Source organism: Podarcis liolepis, assembly GCF_965112155.1.
Source record: "Podarcis liolepis genome assembly, chromosome: 17".
NCBI lineage: Eukaryota > Metazoa > Chordata > Lepidosauria > Squamata > Lacertidae > Podarcis > Podarcis liolepis.
In genome coordinates, this window is record NC_139571.1 from 5,602,503 (window position 1) to 5,627,659 (window position 25,157).

The 25,157-nt window shown below is 46.4% G+C and overlaps 1 protein-coding gene across 2 annotated transcripts in view; it reads right to left on the reverse strand.

The window, feature by feature from the left end:
- Nucleotides 1-1,487: 1,487 nt before the first annotated feature.
- OTUD5 (OTU deubiquitinase 5) overlaps nt 1,488-25,157 on the reverse strand; it is a 47,170-nt gene continuing 23,500 nt past the window's right edge. For both annotated transcript variants that reach the window (XM_083483047.1, XM_083483046.1), the window contains exons 3-9: nt 11,075-11,139; nt 10,120-10,276; nt 9,835-9,983; nt 7,198-7,383; nt 6,800-7,010; nt 4,690-4,803; nt 1,488-3,618 (exon numbers count right to left, since the gene is read on the reverse strand). In XM_083483047.1, coding sequence (XP_083339173.1) covers nt 3,497-3,618; nt 4,690-4,803; nt 6,800-7,010; nt 7,198-7,383; nt 9,835-9,983; nt 10,120-10,276; nt 11,075-11,139 — 1,004 coding nt within the window. In that variant the 3' untranslated portion in view covers nt 1,488-3,496. The remainder of the gene's footprint in view (nt 3,619-4,689; nt 4,804-6,799; nt 7,011-7,197; nt 7,384-9,834; nt 9,984-10,119; nt 10,277-11,074; nt 11,140-25,157) is intronic.

Genomic DNA, 25,157 nt, shown 5'->3' on the forward strand with positions numbered 1-25,157 from the left:
AGCTGATTGACCAAGACCCTGCCAGCTGATTATCCTTCTTTATCATAGCTGCACCATTGTGGATGCCTGATTTAATGCAGCAGAATGAAGTGGTAAAATCTTAATAGACTGTACCACCACTTCAAGGGAAGGGGGTTGCCATTTTTTATTGCTTCCTGCAAGTAAAGCAAGTAACACACTGGGAGAAAGGTTCTATCCCAGTATACTTCCCACTATACTAGTTTACAAAGCTCCCCCCCCTTAAATCACAGGAAAGCATTCAAATAATTGACAACTGAAGGTCACGTCACCTTATTCTACTCCATGTGTGGACCAGGTCTAGTACATATCTTCAGCTTGTTCCAGCTCATATCTTACGGCAGGAAAAAACATTTGTAGCTGCTTTCTGCCTGCTCACTTACCTAAAACAGGATAAGCCTTGACTCTTCTCCTGACCAAACTTGGGTCTGCTCCCTGCGGCTTAGCCAATAGCACTTCCCCTATTCTGATGGCTGCACAAAGCACTTGCAAAAGCTCATTTAGCCATGGTTTGACTAGCTATTTCAATTCAGGGAAGCAGGCTGCAATTGCTTACCAACTATTTCCCTCTGCCCAAATGGCAGCAAATATGAGGGCTGGTTATCAGCGGGTTGGTGACTGCTCCTGCAGGGTTGATGTTACATGGTGCCAATGTAGCAACAATAGATAAGCTGGCACTGGCAATTACTTAAGGCATGGTGCCTGGCTACTCTTCCGCTTTCTAGAAAGCTGGTCTGTGATGTGTAAGCAATGAAACAATTAGTATAAAATAAAGGTTTTTCTCTGAATAGTCCCTGCTACCTGTTAGCCAGCCACAGTTGTACGGAGACACATATACATCTCTTTGGATTGGAAATGCAATCAAATGCCCATTCCTGGCTGCCACGTGGTACTTAAAAACCTGTTCTTCCCTACTGGTTGTAGGGCACCAACTGTAACGATGGGTCACTGACCCTTCTGGAGTCTTTCCAGGAGAAGAGCAGTAGATGGTGCATCAGGGATGAGAGGGCAAGTGAGGAATGAAGTCCAGCTCAAAAAGAACAGATCAACCAGAGATATTGTGCTTATTTGTTCAACTGGTCTTTCCCCCGCCTAATACAAAAGCTCAACTCTAACATACGAGACATAGCTTCACTGGATGACTGTTGTCTAAAACAGCCTTCAGTCATGGAACCCACCAGGCTCCTGAGAATCTCAGATTCCATTTTTAAAATTAAGTTGCCAAAATGGAGATCCTGAAAGGTAAAAAGGGTGAATATAACATGGGGGTGGGGAGATAAAGGAACTCCTCCTTCAATCTTCTTCACAGCGCTCTACGTCTTCTAGTAAGTCTATTACAGGCCTTGCCATCCCTTATGAGGCCTGGCTAAAGGAATGGTTACCAGTTAAGTAGCTTGTGTGTGTGTGTATCCTCCGCGCATTGCAGTGTATTGCAAATCTATTTGATTACTTTACTTGATCAAACAAGGCAATATTTACATGATTTATTCTGCTTATAACGATCTTGCAGAATTTGGCATTTCTGGTCAAGGAATTTTAATATCTAATTGGCAGTAAACCAGCACATGGAGTGGGACCAAGGGCACATCCAAGTGTGGCCCCTGTGCACCGTTCAGTTCAAAGAAGCTGATAACCAGTGGCTCCATCTGCAAACTCTTGTGGGGGAATCATGGGAGCTGAGCATAAAGGGATCCCTGGAGAAGCAAGGAAAGGCGACCCATGAAAGGGTTTTGTAGGAACAAGAAAGCACATCAGAGGAAGAGGCTTGGATATTTTGCTTTGTTTTCATACTTCAAGTACACCCTCACCTCTTCCTGCTTCATTTTCTCATTCTGCACAGGGAAGTTAAGCACCTCTCTCACAGGTGAAACACAAAGGGGTTTTTTTTGGGGGGGGGAAGAGAGAAGTAGAGCATAGATCAATACTTTATTTCAGGCACCAAATACCACTTTGAAACCTGTCTTCCTAAAGCAGTAGACTACCTACCCACTTCCCTCCCACCCCTTTTCAAAGCTGCCACTCTGCAGCCTCAGAAAGCAATGCCAAGGGGGCAGGACCTTTAGCAAATCCCAGCCCTTCATGAATTTTGGACACAACACGAAGCTGCAGGAGTAGTTGAGTGCACTGGTGCTGTGCCCCTTGCATGAATGGGGAAGGCAGAAACGTTTGTTCACACCCAGGATTCGAGAATAAAAAATAAATGGCCACATTAGGTGGATTGTATAACCACAGCAGTAATTAGGAAGACACCACACTCGGAAGAGGCAAGATCTTTCTTTTCTAGGAGTTAATTGACCTTCAGGCCAGCCTGCCAACAGTCTAGGGTCCCCGTGGGACAGGTTCCCCCACCATTTGCATGGGTCCCAACTGTGGGGTTCAAGGTCTACTTTCATCACAGGACAACCTGGGACCTTCCCAACATTGTAGAGTTGTCGCCTACAGCTTCTGAGCTTGTGCCAGAGTCCATTTTGTTACCAACACCTCCTTTCCACGATGCAGCTAAAGGCCTGGCCCATTCCTAGGAAGTGCTGACATGGAATGACAAGTGGTGTGTTCTCCAACCCCCCGTCCCTCCTCCCCCGCTGCTAGGCACAGGGAGAATAGAAGAGTCAGCAGCGGGAGAGGCCAAGAAAGCCAACAAGCAGAGCGTCAGGGAGACCACATGGCTGGGCAAAAAGTCGGGAGCCTGTGGTGCACTCCCAGATGTCAGGGGCCACACGTGAACAAACAGGGACTGACACCCAAGTGGGAAAGAGAAGAGAGGCTGCCACGTGGAGCAGGAAAAAGCAGCCACGGAGGTGGTCCTCCTGTAGATGACCACAGCTGTTCCTCAGAGATGAAGGCGGAGTGATTTCAAATGGTTGCAGGTTTAGGGACCCACTCCACTGAAGACCCTTCCGTTAGAAGCCAGGATACTAGTGTTAAAAGGGGGCAGGTGAAAGAACCGTTAACACACTGCTTAGCCCCCCAACCCCCTTCATGCTTGAACATTATTATATCCCCAGCTCCCAAGGGTGAGGGAACTTGGTGGGCCCTGCAGTCACACTCTGCTTCTACAGAAGCAGCTGAGCTTCTCTCCGCTCTCCAAAACCCAACCGGAAGAGTCCACCTTCCCACCACCCTATAAGCAAACTGCAACCCTCCCATTCAAAAGTGGGGAGGTCTCACTTAGGATTGGATCATATATATAGATATATTCAGTAATGAAGGAACGGCTGATGAAGGGGGAAGCCCAGCATGCCCCAGTTTGTGCGTGTTCCAGCTCCTTGCAGAGGAGGTCCAGTCCTTCTCTCGCTTCTCCCCCAAGCACATTGGAGGTTGGATGCAAAGAGCCAAAAAATGACGGGGCAAAAGGGCAGCCGAAGGAGCTTTGATCAGCAGCAGCAGAGGAGGGGAGGGGTCCCAGGTATTATCATCCTTCCTGCCAAAACATGCACCTAAGGGGTGTCAGGCGAACACAGGAGATGCTAACGAGTTATCAACTTTTGTCTGAGCCACTGTCTCTGTGCAGGGCACTCTTCTTCATGCTTTCCAAGTACTCCTGTTGTGACACCGCCAGCACCGAAGCCAAGATCTCGTCGTCATCCCAGTCACTCAAGCCTGGCAGAAGACAAAGGGGTTGAAGCGGTCACAGGTGGAGTCATGGATCACTAGACTCCCGCCACTAGCCGTTCTCCCACCACCAGCCGTTCTCCCACCACCTCTCACACACAGCCGACCATGCGCAGTCGACTGCATCATAGTTCCATGTCCCCCCCATCCTTTGCCACCACAGCCGCTGATGCTCCAGACTGGATGCTTTCACCTTAATGGCCACAATAAGACTCCACAAGGAGTGGCGAAAAAATACTTCATTTCAATGCTCCAAGCATTCCTGTTTGAGTTAGCAGTTTTCAGTTTCTGGCACTCAACCTAGTTCATCTGAAAGCTCTCACCCCTTTTTGTTTTTGTAAATCAAAATCTGAATTTTACACAATTTTGGAATTGCAATTCTTTCCCCCCTTCTTTTGCTGTACTCACAGGGCTCTATTATCCATGATTATTTTTTATAGCACTTATTTTCCTCCTCCCCACCCACCCTACTGCCCACCATTTCCATAGTGTGAAGACAGGGATGAATTAGGTGGGAAGACCACAAACGGAGGTACGTGATCTCCTCCTCTCAAAGAAACCAGCTGACTCCCAAGTGACTGTGCAAGGGCCAGGGAAAATGTGAGAGCTAGCTGCAGAATCTCGTGAAAATCCTGGTAGCTTTGCCCTGAATCTTAGGCAATTTCCAGGGTTTTACTTTTTGAAATATGGCAACCCTGCTGAAAACTTCAAAATGAAAACAGATCTGAGGTGTGTTTCCAGCAGCCCAGAAATCCCCACTTAAAATAACTGCTCAAGCTGACTCCTCTTCTGTCACCTTCCCACAAGGCCTGGCATTTTTAGATTTGCTCAAGCTTAGAACGACAAATTTTGACCTGTTTCCTCTCCATATACACACTAAGCAGTTATATATATATATATATTGTGAAAAGCAGCCACTGAATGCAGGGTTCTGTACTGGAAAACTGAAGGAGTCTCCAGCTACAGCATCAGAATGCCTGGAAAAAAAATAAGGTTCTGAATGGCTAAAGAGCCATCTTCCTTAACGCCTGAATGCTTGGCTCAAGGGAGGGCACTTACCAAATGCTGTTGGTGACATCTGCTGCATTATTGCCCGACACTCCAGGGCTGGATACAACGATACTAAGGGAGGGGTTGCTCGGCCACCGCCTGCAGAAAGCTGGCTGCTTGTACCTGGGTAGGTGTGCAGATCGATGGTAGAATTATTTGCATGCAAAGGGGATGTTCATCTCCTAAGGGTCAATTCTCAACACACTCCCCAACAATGCCCTGCCCCCTGGTATTCCTTTAAAGGCAATTTAAACTTAACAAGTTTGCAGGTGTTTTCCTGTGATGGATAAAAGATTCTGAACCCTGACATGTATATTAGTCTGACCATATTCTGGCATAATTTACCTATTCTCAGGTTGTCCCTTGATAGAAACCAGAGTACAGTGGTGCCTCGGGTTAAGTACTTAATTCGTTCTGGAGGTCCATTCTTAACCTGAAACTGTTCTTAACCTGAAGCACCACTTTAGCTAATGGGGCCACCTGCTGCTGCCACGCCGCCAGAGCCCAATTTCTGTTCATAACCTGAAGCACTATTTCTGGGTTAGCGGAGTGTGCAACCTGAAGCGTATGTAACCTGAAGCATATGTAACCCAAGGTACCACCGTATATATTGTGGGATGGCCAAAATCTCAGTGTTTTTTATTTTATTTATTTTGTGTGTGTGGTTTTTTTAATATATATAAAAAATCTCTCTATCAAACTTTTTTGTATATAGCTGTAAAGTAAAAATATCTGTGACTTACTGATGAATATTAGACAGAGATATGCACACACAGAGCCAAAAGATGAAGAAATCCACAGGCAGAACCTCTTGCATTATTTATTGGTAACTATCCTGTCCCCTTTTTAGGGTTGTGTGGATTTTGTCTGGCATACTAGACATCAATTCAACACCCTGCAACTCTCTGCAATAAAATGATCCTGGGAGTCACCCGAGGCAGAGGTCATTATCCTGCACTAGTGAGTCCTCTAAGTGACTGTGCCACTATTTGGCCTCCTTTAGGCCTGAGAATAGAGGGGCCTCTGTGAGGACTCAAATCCCTCTCTGCTGTGAGATAAATATTAATTCAGAATTGCAAGTCATTATGATGGAGGGCTACTAACCCCTTGCTCTGCTGGCCTCACCACTTTTCTGTTCTAATAGACCACCTCCCCATACCTTAAGATCTTCCAAATCCAAAACTGACAGGAGGTGAAATCTGTGGATGAATGAATGGGGAATCCCTCCCATTCTCCTGTGGCACCTCAGCAGTAAAACAACCTTTTCCAGGTGGGCCTATCTGACTTTCCAAGTTCACTACTAAGTGAAAAGTTCCCTCTGCCTCTGGGATATTTAATTCTGTTGTGTTCAGCTTACTTCCATTTTCGCTTCCAACCCTGCAGGCTCATTTATGGCTTCCAACCCATTTACAGCTAGATCTTATCGGTTGGAGAAACACTTTATGCCTGGCTTCTGCTGTATAGGACTGTTATGCATTTTTATTTTACTTACTTCATTTATTTTAAGGGTTGTTTTTAAACACAGTCAGTGTGAACTTCCTCAAGCAATGCAACTGGAAAGGCGCTCCATTTTTTTAAAAAAAAATTAAGGTAAGGAAAGATAAATATCTTGTCCTTTCCCTCATTCCCCACTTTGGCTGCTGGATAGCTAATCTCCCCTCTCTCCTGTCTCTTCAAAATGGCAGTGAGGAAGCAGCTGTGGAGAAATATACCACAGTAGTGCATAATGGCAACTGCACCACAGCCCTTCTGCAGCTTCTACAGGACCACAGTGTTTTGAAGCAGAACAGCACAATGAAGACTGGATCAAGACAGAATAGCACTATGGTGTCTACAGGTGTGATGGAAGCGGCAAACTGGATGACCTTGTCCTGTCACCTGGACAACCAGAAGGAGCTCACAGAGACCTATGTGGCTTGCAGGTGTTTCGTGCACAAGAAGAATGTGCCTGACCCCTGGGGGAAAACACGTTTGATCTGCACATGTCCCAAGTCACAACCAAGCTTGTCTCCCTGTGATGTAATGGCCGCCTCACCCAGCCCCTGCCATAGCTTAAGCCCTCTTGCTCCCCACCCAGAGGAGTCATTCTGCTCCCTGCTCTGACCCATGGGGCACTTACCAGGAGCACACGGCGAGGGGGGCTTTGTAAGTGCTAGAGCTGCGGTGCTCCCAGGGGAAGGTGGCTTGGCAGCATTCAGCTCATTGTGCAAGTCGGGGTGCTCTGGGGAAGACGCCGAACTGCGCTGGCGTGGAGAGCGGCCGCTCCATTCTTCCAAACCGCTGGCTGCAGCCGCCGTGGCGGAGCTGCAGGTAGCGCTGGCTTTGCAGGGCTGTGGAGAAGGGATAAGGTAGAGATGCTATTCAGGGCCAACCATCTTGTTGATCAGTTTCCCTGAGCCAGGCCAGTATTACAGCCAGTCTCAACAGAAGGGAAGACTCACTTCCCCATCTCTAGTGATCCCCGAGATGTCCCCAAACCCTCATTTCCCCTTCACACATGGAGGAAAGAAACCAAACCTGTCTGGCCTGCTTTTCCTGGTCACGCAGCCACTGCAAATAAGACTCCCTGGCAACCTGCTCCTCAATGGCCTCGTTGGTTGCTTCCCAGTCAGTTGCTCGCTTCTTATCTTCTAACATTTGCTGCTCGATCCATGACTCCTCGGATGTCTTGATTGCGTTCTTCATCAAGGACTGCTCCGCATACTACAGAGAGGGGAGGGAGTTCAGCAAGCCCACTGGAGTCCCAGGCTCAAACCCGCTGCCCAAGTTTGGTTGCATGTTTTAAACAGCAAAAGGAGATAAGCCCTCTCCGTCAAGAAAACAACCACAGGGGCAACTATACTTTAGCACAGTGCTAAGTAAGCCTCCTGCCAGCGCAAGGATTTCCGCTTGCACAGCAGGACTCCTTCCCCCCCTTCCCCATTTGTTTTAGGAGGCTCCCCCAAGCCTGCCAAGCAGATATGGGAAAGGTGTGGGATACATGCAGAGGAGAAATCCTTGGGCTGACAGGATATGCTATGGGGATTCTGCCCACAATTGAAATAAAGAAATCTGGGTGAGAGTGGGAGGAACTTGCCCAAAGGTTGTCTTGGAAGAGCACATATCTATTCAATTTTCCCCTAGTAGATAAAGGAAAGGATGAGATTAATTCATCTTAAATGCGGCTGGACAAGCTTTGTCAGATCTGGGGGAGGAAACAGGCAATAGTCTCCTAGCAGCCATCAGATAGCCTTCTCCAGCCTCTTTGAGGTTGGCTTGGAAGTGGCTGGGGAAGGCATCCTACAGCTACTACCTCTTTACATGCTTCTTCACCCTGCTCTGCCAGAATCGCCACACGGCCACATCAGAAATGCGATGGTGATTGGCAGGCCCAGCACTCTGGACAAAATGCCCCATCCTTCAGACGGGTGAGTTGATTCAGCCCCACCTATTTCACCAGATCAAGCTGAGCAATATCTGAGGCCTGAGGGAGAGGACCTCTAGTGCCTTTTGCCAACAGAAAGAGCCACCTGGAGAGGAGAGCAGAGCAGGAGGAGAAGCTGTGAGACGAGCGAGTGGTTGGTTGGGGGGCTGTACCTCCTGCTGCCTCCCTGCCAGCAGTGGCGCCACCACTCCCTCCCTGCACCATCATGCCTTCCCCCTCCCCACAGGTGAAGCCAGCACCCTTGCTGCCATCTCCTGCCCCTTGTGGCTAGTACCCAGCACTAGCCATGACTTGGGCACTCACTGCTGGTGGAGGCTTGCCACTTTCTGCTCCTTGACCCCAGCAGCTGCAGCGGCACACTCCAGGGGTGAGTAGAGGGGTGTGCTACCTCAGGGGTTGAGGAGCAGGAGGCAGCAAGCAGCTGGTAATGGCGGACACCCAGCTGTGCTGAGTGCTGGGAACTAGGAGACGGTGAGGGGCAGGAGGTGGGGGGAGCTGCACTGGGGATTTTGTCTCTAGCAGCACAATGTCCCGGGCCACTCCTGGCACCATGGAATTTTCTTTTTTTAAAATATATTTTTATTGATTTTTACATGAAATTTCCAAAAAAACCATACAACATATTTTCTCATCTTATTCAGTGTTTTGGACTTCCATCAACCACATCTGAAGATTTTTCAATCTTTATCAATATGCATTTCATTAATTTCACTATTACTTTTAATAGTCCTTCACTAATAGTTCTCTTCATACTTTTTTCTGCAATATTTCACAGTTCTCCTTACAAAACTTCCTGCAATCCCACTAGCGTAATCTGTTGGTTACAATTGCTTTTCAGATAGTTCACATATTTACTCCAGTCCTCTGAGAATCTCTGATCCCACAGGTTTCAAATCCTTCCTGTCATCTTGTCTAATTCTGCATAGTCCAGGCACCATGGAATTTTCAAAGGGTAGCAGCTGAAACAGTCATTGTACTAGCAGCAGCAACTGGGAACTTCTGACTCACTTGCCTGATTTGCTTTGCAAGGGCATTTTTAAAGCCATGCCCTACCTGCTCTACACCTGGCACCAAACATAACATTAGGGGTGTGGCAGGTAAAGATGCAGCTGGGCCAAAAGAGGGTTTGCAGGCAGCACCAACCAGCCAGTTGCCAGTACCTGAGAACAGCCCTGTGCAAAGCCCCATGCTATTATGTATTATTTTTTGCTTGTTCTCAGTAGCGTTGGAGCCCAGTTATTAGGCAATAAGGCAGGATATAAACACATGCTGGTCCCACTTTCTGAACACAATGCTTTCCCAGGAAATCATTCGTTAGGCAAGCATTTAAATTATTTCCTATGGGAACATTTCAAATTCATGATTTGTCCAATCTCCCTCCATGGTTTCTTCCTGAAATGGCTGCAACCAATTAACAAAGGAAGCAAATTCGGAAAGCAAGATTTTCTATTTCAAATTCATGCAACACCACCAAGCTGAGTAGCTGATAACAGCAAGACGAGTTAGAAACCTTTTATAAAAATAAAAATACACAGATCATACTGCAAAGTTACACAATCAGGCACACATCTTAGTCAACTGATTTCCCCCTGCCCTCTCTTTATCCATCAAGCCTTACCTTGCCACATCCCAACTTTTCAACCCCCAGAGGACACCCTGGTAGTGAGGGATACTGAACTCCTCGGCTAAAGAGACCTCCCTTCCCCAGAACCCATCCAGGAAAGACTCACCCCTGGCTTGAAGGAGGGCAGCCCCAGTCCCACACCAATGGTAGCCTTGTTGGGGTTCACCACAGAGTTGTAATGTATGTTGCGGTGATAGCTCACTCGGATGGGCTCATCCTCGTTCTGATGGATGCCATGGAAAGTGTTGATGGGCTCTGGAAGGGAAAGATGGCAGCTCAGTGCAAGGTGTAGCATAATCCCTGCCCTTTGCTCTCAGTGAGAGGCTGGCATCTCCAGTCCATGGCTGGCATGGGCAAGAGTTAGGGGACAGGAGGTAGGAGCCATGCATACCTGTGCCATACTGGTAAACCTCCACAGGTCGATTGTACATTTCTGCCATGGCCTGCATCTCAATATGGTTGCCGTGACAGTTGTTTTTCCGTTTTCGGTTGATGTAAGTGGTGAAATCTTCTGTTACGTAATTGGAAAAGTAATCGGCATTCTTCATCTGCAATGTGAAAGGGCCTCAAGGTTAGAAGGACAGAGAAAGGCTCCCACTTGGGGCAAGAAACAGCATGGGGAGGTGGGAGAGCCTTTCCAGTAAAGGATTCTTGGCACAAACCCATTAGGAGAGCTGAACCTGCAGAGAACAAGGGGCGCCCATGCTGTATTAGAACTGTTTTGCTCAACGAGGGTTCCACACATATGGGGCAGTGGTTGAACAACTTAATCATGTTGGGCCATTGGGCATAATGTGTAAAGTGCTCCAACCATGGAATTAGGACATTTAACATTATTACCCCAGTCACATGGAAGCTGTAAACACACGATACATACATGCAGCAGCAGCAGCTTCAGTATAGTTGGAGTAATGCTTAAGAGTCCCCTCAGTGCCAACAGGATTTCACAAGGGAAGGGCCTGCCAAACACCTTTCAAGCAGTTTATGCATGGCTCCCTGAACTGCAATTTTAAGAGTGGAGATATACATATACCTATGTGTGTGTATTTATCTGTATAATTTAGAGGTGGTTGGGAGAGGAGGAGAAAGAACAGTGGCTGTAGCATCAGTTGTACCATTTCAAAGGAGGGAAGGTATAATATTTTCATAGGAAGAATGTCCTTAGTGCCCAGAAGTAACAAGCTGGAGAAGAAGCGAAAGCCAGGGATTTAGACTGGCAAGACTCTGTTCTTTATTGGCTGCCTGTGCTCACAGAATACAGAATGCTTGCTACACACAGTCCTGAAGGTCAGGCTTAGAGGTGGAGGCAGAAGCCCACCCTCCTCTAGATTCCTGCCGTCACTCACCAAGTAGTCCATACAGTGCTTCCTGACCACTTCATGCATGTCTTGGTCACCATATACCTGGTCAGCTGCAAAAAGAAATGAGAGATCATCATTGACCCAACCCAACAAGCGCTTACCTTATAAGCAGAAAAGAGAGACAGATTTGGAAGCACCTAGTTTTCCTTGCATGTAGCACAGCTTCATAACTGAAGTTGCTGATTTGCACCAAGTGAACCCCAGATCAGTTTCTTATTCCTCCAGTACTCAAAAACTCTGGGATGGTCCCACTGTGTGCTGTCTTCAGCATTCCAAGGGAGGCGTGTGTGGCTTTCCTCTCGTCTGCAAGCTGTGCATCATGGTTCTCTTCCCCCACAGTACAACAAACCAAGCAGATATAAGTGCTGAAGGTGGCCTTTCCCCCGACCCCCCAGCTCCAAACCCAAAGACAGCAATCAACATTTGGCTCCCAAGCTTGCAGACACTTCTTGGGCACCCTGAAATCTTCTAGCTGGGGTTAGCTTCTTTAGTATTTCTCATTGCCTATTCTGATTTCCAGCCACCAAATGTGCCAGATGTAGAGTTGGCGAGAGCACCCTTTAATCCTCTTGCTTTGAAAGGCTTTCTTTTGGTCCTCCTTTTTTGTAGCCTTGTACCATTTTGCTTGCTGTTGATTTATGGCAGTTTATTGCACTCTACTGAATATTTTGTTCTTTTCATGCTGCTGTTTGCTGCTGTTTGGGGCCCTTTGGCTAAAAAGCACCATATAATTAATTATAATTTGGAAACATGTAACCCTGATATCATGTGCCACCCAGAGGGACCTGACTGATCACATATTTAGGGTCAGGAAAGGAAAACCTCCCCACAGGACAGATTTTGGTTAGCAGCTGAGGCTAAGGCTTGTGGCTGCAACACACCTACTCAGCCTGCAAGTACAGTGTTACCTGAACTATGAGGACCTGCCCTCTTGACACTGAGAGGTCAGATGAGTTCTCAAGCAGAAGCCAAAACAAGGACTTCTGCTGGGTCAACAGGGCTATTCACACCATTGCCTGCTATTGCACCCATACCCCCAAACTGGCTCGGGGGAACCATCAGAACAGCACATGGGGGGGGGGAGGTGTATGGGGATTGTTCCATGTGGGAAGCTGAAATGCTTTTGTTGATGGAACATTTGACATAGTGCTACCTTAAATTCCTCCCAGAGTCATTTATTCCATTAGAAAAACATTTTAATGCTATTTTATCTGGTTTACAGCTGGAAAAGTAGTGGGCCTATTATTTCTACTTTTTCTCTCTCCCCTGATTTTTTGTTTGGTGCTATTTCTGCAACACACACACAGCTCGTTTCTGCACAGGCTGGGTCACCAAAAGCTTTAGTTGAGTAATCTAACAATTAAAACCGATTGAAACTGGGAGCCACAGTTCCATTATTTGTCAGCTAATCCACAACAAGGCAGCTAATGAAACTGATCAGAGCCAGTACTGAAACTGACAGATGCGCTGAAAAGTCAGATCTTACAGATTTTTCAACATCACAAAAACTCTTTGCAGGTGTGCAACCATTTCCAGGGGCAAGTGTAGAAAAACAACCAGATGCCAGCTCTGGGAGCATCAGAGAAGCAAAGGTTGCAGCAAAGTGGATTACCTTGGAAGGCAAAGTAGCTGAGGGGTGGTCACAGATATCTGAAACCAATTACTGAAAAGTGCCAAAATCCCTTGCTATTTTGAGTTGCCTATATGGTCTCTACTTCAAAATACTGCTGTTAACTGAAAAGAAGTTAGGATTCAATATGCAGCACCCACAGGGATCCCGAAGCAACACCATATTCAGACTCTACGAGATTCAAGCATCAATTCTCATTAAGGCATAACAAACTGAAATCAGTAAGTTGGCTTCGCGTGGTTCAAACTTATCCATGGCTCTGGGGCAGTCAGATCAAAAGAAAATAACGTAAGGGGCAGGAAGAAGAGGAGAGAACAGCCTCCTGAGTTTGGAAAGGACTGGGATGGGCCAGTTCAGGAAGCAGCTGGGAGAGGGGTCACTGTGCAAGAAACGAGAAAACTTAGCATTTGTGGCAAGTATAGAGAATTCCAGTCATAATCAGGGGACTTGGTTTATAAAGCTCAGCAACAAAGAAATCCAAATGACTCTACTGAGCTACATGCCATGTCCTGAATCTCCCACCCAGCCCAATCAACTTACACTGAGGGAGACGGAGAGAAGAAGCTATCCTGGGATGCTTGTCAGCAGCCCTTACCTGGGAATAGTATTTTGGGGAGGCACATTCCCGATGTGGAGCCAGTGGTGGCAGAGACAGGAGAATGAGGCTCAGATCATCACCACACTCAAAGGTGAGAGTAGAAGAGAAATGCCAGGAAGAAAAGAGACCTGTGACAACCACACAGGACCACAAGGTCAAGAGATAGCATATGGGAAAAAGTTTCTAAGCCCAAGAGTAGCAAGTGCTTTGTACATAGCGAAGCGTCTTGGGATGATGCCTCTGCTGCTTCTCCAAACACAGCAACTTTCTCCTGCTTCTCTTACACTTTCCAGCAATCATTTCCCCTCCCTCTTCCCCTTGCTTCCCTTCCCATGCATGCTTTTTTCCTACTTCTCTCATATTCCGCCCTTTGAATCTTCCCTCCTGCCTCCACAGCCTGTTCGCAACCACTGCTACCACCTATGCTTCAGGAATTGGAAAGACGTTCTTGCACCCTCGGTGCATCAAACACTAGGGCTTCTCTTTTCTGAGCCAAACAGGAGCCACAAAGACTCCACAGGCCACCCATAAAACAAACAGCAACAATACCCGCAAGCCAAACTGGGGTCCGTAAGAACTGTAGCCATAAAAGCTCCAGTGTGGGGAGTAATGGTGGCTGCTTTTGCATCACCATATCTTGGTGCCAGAGGTGACAAACTCCAGCAGCACCCTCCAAAACTATAATAAGACAATAGCACAAGCCCCATTCAAATCCTCATGGGCCACTCCTATTCCTTCTGGGGATTGTGCACAGAGTACCGTACATTGTGCTCCAACAGTCAAATCCATTTGACTTGTGCCCAGCTGCCTTTAATGGCATCCCAATGCACCCGCTTCAGCTTGCCTTGCAAGACATCCATATGATGGAATGGCAGTGGCCCTTAACCTTCTTAACCTTCCCAGTTAAGTAGTAGATTTGTAATACTGAAAGCCTCCATGGCATGAAGAGAAGATCCATGCCTGCCTCAAGGAAGCATGGAATTAGCAGGTAAGAAGAAGGTGGCTTGCCTTGTATGGCAGCCTTGTATGTACCCATAAACAGCAGGATGTTGAAAATGGCACATGGGGCGGTGTAAGGGTGGGGACCCCAGCATCACTCATCAAACACAAACAGATCACCTTCAAAACATTGTGCTAGTAATTTCATGACATTTCCTATAAGAGTGCAAGGGGGTGAAGAGGCAGTTCCCTATCTGTACGTGATAGCAATAGGACACTGCCTTCTGAGGCTAATTCTCTAGGCCCCTCAAGGTAGCAGCAGGAAAGCAAGACAGACAGCTTTTTGGCGGGCTGTGCAATGCATCAAGGGAGTATGTGACTCATCTCTAACCTCTATGTAAACAAGGATGTGGTTTCTGGTGTGGGGAAGTAGAGCTGGCAGTTCCAGCAAGTCACATGGGCATCGGCTTTTCTACGAAACTTCTGTTGTGGTCACCACCCCAAGCCCCATTTTTGTTGATGATCTGTGCACGTGCACAGAGGCCCGCTCAGTAAAGACACAAACGAAAGCCCTAGTCCATGCTCCAAAACATACCCCAGGAAGAATTAGGGCCATGATAAAACTTTGGTAGGAAATGGGAGGCTACAGTTGCATACAGTTTTTTTCTCCGTTAAGGAAGGTTTATGTTGCATGCTTATTGTGCGTGTTTTGTTTTAACTTGCATTTTCAGTTTTTGGTACTATAAAGTGGAACCTCGCGTTACGTACCGCCCTCTTTACGAATGCTTCAAGTTACGAGCTCTGCTAACCTGGAAGTAGATGCCCCTTGTTGCGAACTTTGCCCCGGGATGTGAGTGGAAGTTGTGCGCTGCCAGCGCAGCAGGAGCAGGAGGCACCATTAGCGAAAGCGCACCTCCTGTTAAGAACGGTTCCGGGTTACAAATGGACCTCTGGAACGAATTAGGTTTGTAACCGGAGGTACCGCTGTACTCTGTTTTGTTTTTTGTGAGACACCTTGAGAATACCTGACTCCCAGCCTGTATTTCAGGCTGATCAATTGTTATTCTTAGAACAAAGCTATAAAACATACGATGGCTTTCCACAGCCTCCTTCCTCAAGATCTTTCTTTTTAGTGTAACATTTCAGGGCCTGATGGTTACATCTTAAAAAGTAGGTAATAGCAAAATTGCTAAAGAGGAGAAACACAGAAACAAAAGCAGCCCCATTTCATTTCATTGTTCAGCTTTTACATGACTTCTAAGAACACCTACTGAAATTATTCAAAAGGTGACATAAGATTGGGTGTTTGAGGGCAAACTTTCTGAGTTCACATACTATGTGAGGCACAAGTGGAACACAACACCAAGCACAACGACAAAGACAGGCAAACAAGGCTCACTGTATGTATCTAAAATGTCTCTCTGACCCAGGGACTTGCCAGTAAAGCAAGACATGAGCATCGCTGAAACTCCTGGGTGATTATGCCTCATACAGTTTCAATCTCAAAGCAGTTCAAATTCACAGAATTTCCGAGGTATCGCTGCTGGTTAATAACTCACATAAAAGTGTCAACAATAACCTCAAAGCGTTTCTGTGAAAAGTTCAAAACATGGTGCTTCTTTTCTGCTGCCTTTTTATAGGATGGGTTCTGCTACAAATGACCCTCTTCACGCTTTTCACCTTTGGCAAGCCTGTAAGCCAGTGAATCTTGAACAGCTTTTTTCAGGACACCTGGCACCAGCAATGAGTTTTGCATGGTGGGTTTTTGCTCTCATGCAAAATCAGCTGTCTCATAGATAAGCCCTCTGCCATTGGCCTGACTAACCTGATGTCACAGCCAGTGATAATGAGCAACTGCAAGTCTGGGCAATTTTGCTTCAACCATTGGCCCAAGTTAAATATATTTATGACAAAAGATTTTGAAAGCTGGCTCACATCAGCGGAATGGTCTGTAAAAACAGCCAGCTTCTGTTTTGGAGGCATTACTACAATCACTTCCTCTGTATCTGCTGTTCAGAGGTGAGTTTCAGTGCTCCTGTAGCCAAAAAAGCACCACCGAGGCACAAGGCGCAGGTATCAGCCGGTCTGGGGAAACCCCAAACGCAAAACAGAATGATTTTACTGCAGGACTTGAATCACATTTGAAGATGGAAAGAGGCTGTAATATTTCCCCACATAATTTCCCCAGATAATTTTATAATATTTCCAGTATTTTAAGTGTGATAGTGCATCTTTTAAATGTATGTAGGTGGGGTAAATCCCATCTAAGGTCCCGTGAATGGGGGGGTGTGTTAAATCTCATTATCTGAAGAGAAAGCTAAGAAAGAAAGAAAGAAAGAAAGAAAGAAAGAAAGAAAGAAAGAAAGAAAGAAAGAAAGAAAACAAGAGGCGAGTGGGAGCATTTTGAAGAATACTTTAAAAAAGAGTGGTATTAAGGTTAGCTGGCAAGTGGGATAAGTCTATGAGCAGCAGTAGACAAGACAAAGGAATGGAAAAGGGAAATAATAGAGGGGAAAGGAAACATTAGAAAACTAAGAATATGAAATAGGATGCCAGTAGAAGATAAGCCGGGAAGTCTATATAAAACTAAGCTAAGCTATGAATGGATGTAATATGTAAAATGTAAAAATAAGAAGATACCACCCCCACAAGTCCAACTCATGCCTTTTCATAACATATCCTCTGGTGTGATGGTTGTCAATGCAGTGCCAGTGTGCCCTACCCATCAGTAGGACACTTGCAAAAGGACTCAGTAAATGCACCCTCAAAAATTCACAATGAACAAGTGACTGTTTGCCCTCCTGCTCGATTTCTGTTTGGACTAGTTCGGCTTCTCTTATACAGTGGTACCTCGGGTTAAGTACTCAATTCGTTCCGGAGGTCCGTTCTTAACCTGAAACTGCTCTTAACCTGAAGCACCACTTTAGCTAATGGGGCCTCCTGCTGCTGCCGCGCTGCCAGGGCACGATTTCTGTTCTCATCCTGAAGCAAAGTTCTTAACCCAAGGTACTATTTCTGGTTCTGTAACCTGAAGCATATGTAACCCGAGGTACCACTGTACTGAACAAGTCCCCTTTAACATGACCACATTTCGCTGGAGGCCAGGACTGGATACCTACCCTCCATTCTGTTCTGAACAAGAAGAGAAGTGCAAAGAGCTTCTTTATGTGTGCAAGGAGGCCCAAAAAGGTTGCCAATGGCAACCCCTGTGGCAGTATACATCCATGGCTGGGGGAAGCAGCCACCACCTCCATCTGTATTAACCTCAAAACAGCAACAATGCTTTTTAATAAGTCTCCCTAAGGTAGTATATTGTAAGGGGCTGGACTAGACAAGCCTCACGGTCTCTTCCATTTCTGCATTTCTATGTAAGGTAAAGGTAAAGGTAAAGGTACCCCTGCCCGTACGGGCCAGTCTTGCCAGACTCTAGGGTTGTGCGCTCATCTCACTCTAGAGGCCGGGAGCCAGCGCTGTCTGCAGACACTTCCGGGTCATGTGGCCAGCGTGACAAGCTGCATCTGGCGAGCCAGCGCAGCACACGGAACGCCGTTTACCTTCCCGCTAGTAAGCGGTCCCTATTTATCTACTTGCACCCGGGGGTGCTTTCGAACTGCTAGGTTGGCAGGCGCTGGGACCGAGCGACGGGAGCACACCCCGCTGCGGGGATTCGAACCGCGACCTTTCGATCGGCAAGTCCTAGGCGCTGAGGCTTTTACCCACAGCGCCACCCGCGTCCCTCATTTCTATGTAGGCATCCCCTTTTTCTTTAGCTCTGAGCTTCTGCGATTTGATATAGCAATGTTACGATAGAATGAGGACAGCTAGTGGCAGAATTTATAGCAAATTTATAGAAAATACGCTGACCATTTCCGTGAAAGTGTATAGAAAGACAACATAAGCGTTAACCACATTTTGTATCTTTTTCACACAGCAGAATTTCGCAATTGCCTTTCCTCCTCCCACAACCTTTACAGACCTATCCCCCCCTTGTTTTTTTGTCTAATTTCAAGGTTACAAATTTTGCAACACCCAGCTAAGAATGACGTCCAATCCAGCAGATTTCTGCCAGTTTGCCTAGCGCAGTGGTTTTCAAAACTTGTTCCAAGGAACCCTGGATTCCTTGGAAGCATATAAGCAGTTCCTCAGTGAGAAGATAGTAAGGGTGGACATGCTCTACAAAACAGCTTCATCACCATTTCAAATCCAATCACCCCTCTTTCAAAGTTTTAGCACCAAAACACGGAGCCTCTTGGATCCTGGATGCTATTCAAAGCTAAGCAGACTTCAGACTTGCAGGCTCTACCTTGTTTTTTTTTACTAGGCCCCCCAGATGGAGACTGGTACAAAAGAGATGCCCTTAAAACTTAACAATTATGACCCCATGACCCACAGGAATCTTCCTTCTCCTAACCCCTTGCATTATACATGGCCTAAGACTCAAAGACCTTGGTAATGCCCAATGGGATTTTTTGTTACACATTTTTCTTCGGTCAGCTAACTCCCATGCTATATTCAGTGGTGCCCCGCAAGACGAATGCCTCGCAAGACGGAAAACTCGCTAGACGAAAGAGTTTTCCGTTTTGGAGGTGCTTCGCAAAACGAATCTCCTATGGGCTTGCTTCGCAAGACGAAAATGTCTTGCGAGTTCCTGCGGGGTTTCCCCCCCCCTTTTTCTAAGCCGCTAAGCCGCTTATCAGCTGATCCGATAAGCCGCTAAAAGCCGCTAATAGCGCTAATCCGTCAATGGGCTTGCTTTGCAAGATGAAAAAACCGCTAGACAAAGAGAATCACAGAACGGATTCTTTTCGTCTTGCGAGGCACCACTGTACCACAATCTGCTTCTCAGAGACCCAACACATTTCAAAAGTGGTTTGCCTTATTGGAGAGGGGGCAGTTTCACTTTGTTTTGAAAAACACAAACTTAAACAGCCTTGGACACACAGAACTCACTGCATACTTTTTTGCATCCTGGCTCTTGAATTCTGTGCTAAAAACCCACCAAGTTGGACAAATGCAGAAGTCTGAGAGTTCCACACGTATCTTACACTGAAAACCTGAGTTTGCAAGGAGTTTGTCAGAAGTTAATACTCAGCAGTAAGGATTTCCTGTTTTTGTCAAAAAGTCATTGATTAAAAAAAAATATCCATCATGCTTTCCACTTGCACCCTGCTCCACCCACCAGTTCTGGCAGCTCCTGTTGCATGTTTTCCTTTGTTCGTGTGTATTCTTAAGCAAAGCCGTGTTTCTGTTCCTCCTACAGCTGAGGAGAAAGGCCCATTCCAGAGAGAGTAAACGAAACCAAATCATGACAAGGAAACTGAAGAGCGGCCTTTGAAAAAAGAAATCAAAGGAAAATCATAGATTGTGCCCATGATCTCTTCTGCTACTGTAATGGTTTCAGGCCCATTTCCAGGACAAGAGGCCAGAGGTCATTATGTATGTGAAAGAAAAGTAGTTCCATGCACTGGAAGACTCTAATCCATCACAGAAGATGGGGTAGGAAATGAGGTGTGCATGTTGAGTTATAGCCAATAGTTTTACTAAGAGTAAACCTACTGAACTCTTGCCAACTTAGCAGTTCGAAAGCACGTCAAAGTGCAAGTAGATAAATAGGTGCCACTCCGGCGGGAAGGTAAATGGCGTTTCTGTGCGCTGCTCTGGTTCGCCAGAAGCGGCTTAGTTATGCTGGCCACATGACACCGGCTCCCCTGGCCAATAAAGTGAGATGAGCGCTGCAACCCCAGAGTCGGTCATGACTGACCCTAATGGTCAGGGGTCCCTTTACCTTTTTAAACCTACTGAAATTAATGGACCTAACTCAGCCATGTTTATTAATTTATTCGGTCTACTCTGAGTAAAAATGTAGTTGACTACCAGCCCCAGACAGCAAGTTTTAAAGTGACAAGGGTTTTGTTGAGATCTTCAGTAGAGCAGTGTCATGCATGAGTTGGGCTGAGCAGCTACAGCTATCCTCCTTCCCCCTCATTTCCCTACCAGCTTTCACCTTACAACTGTTTTCCCCCAGCATTTAGAAACTAACACCTTCTTGAGACTCTCTCTCCTTTTGAGGAGGTCCTCAGACCCAGTCACGAAACGTTAGAATGGTGCCACACTGAAGAACAGTAGGGGGAAATCTGCACATATTTTGATAGAAACTGAAACTGTAGGTAACTTTTTTAAAAACCCAGTTCTTTGAAAGTGGAATTCCCGGTGGTATTTCCCACGCTCAACTGCAAAATGGCATTAGCCTCTTATAAAGGACATTTATAAAAGCATTTATAAACCCTTTAATATTAAAAAAACTATCTCTAAGTAATTCTACCTGTTTAAATGAACCTCCTGTTAGTCACCCTGAGCAACTCTGGAAGGGTGGGGCAGAACATTCTAGTAGGCAATGGGCTACGTTGCAACTAAGACTGGGGGGCAATCACACTCCCCAATGGGCACAGCGTAATGTGAGAAGGGGTCTTCCGCCCCACTACAAAAATTTGGGTAAAGGTACAGGTGAGCTTTTACTAACAGTGAGGTGTTGGTGCTACTTTGACTATCATTATTTACAGCTAGTGCTGTGCAGCTTGAACCTCTGAGCTCAGCAGTGTAAGTCACTTTGGGTTGGACAAGATAAAGCCAATAGCAAATGTAATTAAGTAACAACAACAACAACAAACCAACTCCAAAGCACACATACAAGTTGATTCCATGCTCTGGAATCAACCTTTTAAAGTTGTGCAGACCGTTGAGTTGACTAAGCAGCTGAGTTATGGTTTTGGGTACATTGGCAATGTTGACTTGCATTTTTGCTTGGGGGAAAAACCCCCATGAGGAATATGTAACTAATACATACCTCATCTGTTTTGACAGCATAAATTTGGCCAAGCCCAAGCAGTAACCTTACAGCTCCTCTGTTCCTTGCATAAACCCCACAAACACAAGGAAGATGGGTCGGGATACATGCTAGGCAGCATATAATGGAGAAACAGACAAAGGGAGTAACAGGACAAGGAAAGCTTGCTAGCAGAGCCTGGCATCACCCACTCATGGCAACCGAGTATGAGAGATTGTGCAGATTCACTGAAAGAGAGCCTATAGAGTTTAGAATTCCATTTTTCACAGTGGTCTGCCAGATGCCTCTGGGAAATCTACAAGCAGGACAGGAGGGCAAATAGTTCTCCTCTCCTGCTGTTGTTCCCCAGTCTGAACCTGGAGGCAGAATATGGCCATCATGACTAGTAGCCACTGATAGTCTTATCCTGAAACAGTTCCTTGGCTTTAAACATTTTCTTAAAGTCCAGAGTAAGTTTCCTGCCCTCGGTGTACCCCATCACTTGTTTCAGACAAGCTACTAAACTTGTTCCACGTATTTAATATGATGGCTCTTCATACTTTACCTCGGTAAACCCCACAGCAGTCCTGTGAGATAAAGACACTTACTGCTCCCATATTACATAGACTGGAGGTTGGGTGAGGGGAGGTGTGTCTAAGGAACCACCACAATTTTGTTACTGTGCCACAAACACAAAGGGTTACAGTCTATGCTCTGCCAGTGGAACTCTATTCGTGCAACAGGACTTCTCCTCCCCCTCCTGTGCACCCACAAAAAACTGAAGGGTTCCCCAACCCTCTAGGGCTGACTGAGGAGGGAAGAGTTTCATTCTGCAAGCAGAAGTCTCTTGTGCGACTGGAACAGACACAGGAGCATTACATGATCTCCCTCAACAGTGTCAACAATCTGAAGGACCACCTTGCCATTAGGAGAGTAGAAGAGAAACAGCTTGGTGAGCTGCTACCCTTCAGCTGTCAGTGGTGGTCCCTCCTTCTGGGAGTACAGTGGTACCTCGGGTTACATACTGTCAGAGCTGCTTGAAGATCCTAGCTCACAGAGGATCACGCTAGCCAGCGATCATTAAGTAAAAGTCTTTATTGAGTTACAGTTTCCATTCTCAAGCTGCTGCGTGCAACTCTACGTCTAGTAGCTAGATCGGCGAAGCTCCGTCTGAGTCTCCGCCCCGTGTGCACCAACTTAATATCCTAGCCCGGCTCCACCTTTTCCGCCTGACTGTCCTCCTCTGGGTCCCTCTACCCCCCGGGGTCTCTTCCTTCCGGGATTCTTCTGACGCTGACCCCCCGGACCCTCCTGTCTCCTTGCGCCGGGCTTTAGGACCTGGCTCCCTTTCCGGGCTGCTTACTGCGCCGCCTTCCTCTGCATTTGAACTTGGCACGCGCGCCCAACCTTCCACTTTCCGCTTAACCGTTTCTTCGCTCCCCGATGGGGGTGTGGCCACTCCTGACTCGTGCCCTCCCTCCTGTGGTGAGCTGCCAGCGCTTGCCCCCTGGCTCCCTTCCTCTTCCCTGCTCCCTGGCGGTGACGCTGGTCCCGATTTCCAGCTGCTCTCCTCTGAGTCCCCTCTGGCTCTATCTTCCTGGGGTGCCCCCCTAGACTCCCCCCTTGCCCTGGCCACTGGTGCTCCTTTCTGTGAATCCTCTGATTCACTGGAAAGACTCGGAGATCTCGGGTCGTCGTCATCACTCATCTTTTCTTCTGCCTCCTCCCCTTCGCTCTCTGTTTCCTCCCTTGCCCATGCCTCTGCTCCTAAACCCCTGACACATACGCTTCAGGTTCCAGACTCCGCTAACCCAGAAATAGTACCTCGGGTTAAGAACTTTGCTTCAGGACGAGAACAGAAATCGTGCTCCGGTGGTGCGGCGGCAGCAGGAGGCCCTATTAGCTAAAGTGGTCTTCAGGTTAAGAACAGTTTCAGGTTAAGAACAGACTTCCAGAACGAATTAAGTACTTAACCCAAGGTACCATTGTACTTAATTCGTTCCAGAGATCCATTCTTAACCTGAAACTGTTCTTAACCGGAAGCGCCACTTTAGCTAATGAGGCCTCCCGCTGCTGCTGCTGCGCCGCCGCTGCACGATTTTTGTTTTCATCCTGAAGCAAAGTTCCTGAGGTACTATTTCTGGGTTAGCGGAGTCTGTAACCTGAAGCATATGTAACCCAAGGTACCACTGTAGAAGGGAAGGAAATGGCCTGCTGTTCACCTCCCAGTGGGACTTGCCTCCCTCCTCTCTCACCCCAGGGCTTCTATAGAACCATCTTATGATCACAGCTTTGTCTAAAGAAACATTACGTTTCCCCCCATTTTATTGCAACTTAAAATAACCAAAAAACCAATGAGTTGTAGTCAGCCAAGTCCTACTTAGAGTAGACCTACTGAAATCAATGAACTTGTGTCCATTAACTTCAGTGAATAGGGTGAGCATGGCATACCACCCAAAGCTTACTGGTGTAATCTTATGAAAACCGCTTTGAGGGGGTCTGCTTGAAAAGTGGCATAGAAATACCCTAAATAAATGGCCATAGTGAATCCACAACAGGGGTGAGGCTTCAGAGATCACTCTCTTAAATCACACTCGAACCTAGATCTCCCCAGCTCTCGGTTCTATGCCAGCACATCAACTTCCTCTTTTCATTTAATCTCATTTCCAAAGAAAGGACAAGAGAAACCACAGAGCCTGTTGTGAAGACTTTGCCTCTGGTTGGATGTTCCTTTTCGACAGGAAAAAAAGATGAGCGCAAGAGAAGGGTGGAAGTGACGGCAAAACTGTCAATGGAAACAGTCAAGTTAAATGAGAACACTTTGTACCGCAGCAATGGATGGATGCAAGAATATGACGGCATGTCCCATCCTGTTACTTGTTTCCTGTTGGAGCATCAAGAATACCTCTAGCATAACACTGGTGGTGCTGGTTTTCCAATTGTCCATCCTACGGGAGACCTGATTGCCAAATGTAGAATCCACTGTTGTTATATTGTGAGATGCTCTGAGGACTGTTTAAGCAGGATATTATTTGCTTAAAAAAATAAATAAGATTGAGAAGACATTGTAGGAAGTATGGGGCTCAGGGATCCATCTTGGGACCATTCCACACATTGCATGGAGCCAAAACTAAATTATTTTTTAAAAGAACATTTATAAACTACTCAGTATTTTGTGTGTGTGTGCGTACAGAGTTTTTTTCTGGGGGAACTCAAGGGTACTCACTATTGGCACCTTTTGTCCCACAAATATTACAAGTGTGGCACTTACTGTAACAACTCTATGTATGGTGAGTACTGGCACATTATCTTCCTTAAAAAGCACTGTATATATGTGTGTATGCAATAAATACACAAGGACAATGAACTGCAGCCCATCATGACTACCCAATGATAGTGCTGGTATGATAAATTGTTTTTAGCCATGCCACTGTGATCGTCATACTAGAGTACACTTAAAACAACTTAGGGTGCAATCCTCTGCACTCTCACATGAGAAGAGTCTCATTGTGCTCAGGTAGACATGTACAGATTTGCATTTCATTTATCCTTATATTTTGATTCTGCTTCTAAATCAGAAGTTTCACAAGACATACAGATATACACCTCAAAAAAATATGATGTGCAAGATGATCATAGGAGCACAGAAGTCCCCAGTTCTGAAGCAGTGTCAAAAACCCATTTGGGTTGCCATGTTTTCAAGCAGACACTGGTAAGTACATATTCCATGATTTTGCTGAATGCCTAAAGACGAAGCATGCTAGAAAATAAAAGCAAGGCCCGATCTAGACAGATCAAAGAAGCAACTCAGTTAAATGTGTTGTCAACTTCATACAGGGAAATCCCATTGGTGATAAATGGGACTCCACAGTGCCATCTGGTGTCAGTGTTATAATGTAAATCAAGCGCTTTATCTTTACGAATGTAGCTGAGTCCCAAGATTCTCAGAAAGCCAACTACTGCGTCAGAATCCAGACTCTTTGTTAGTGCATGCTGATGATACGTTGAACATGAACAGTACAGAGCACATGAGGAGTAAACAGGCCCTGCCCAGATGAGCAGAGTGGACAGATAAGAA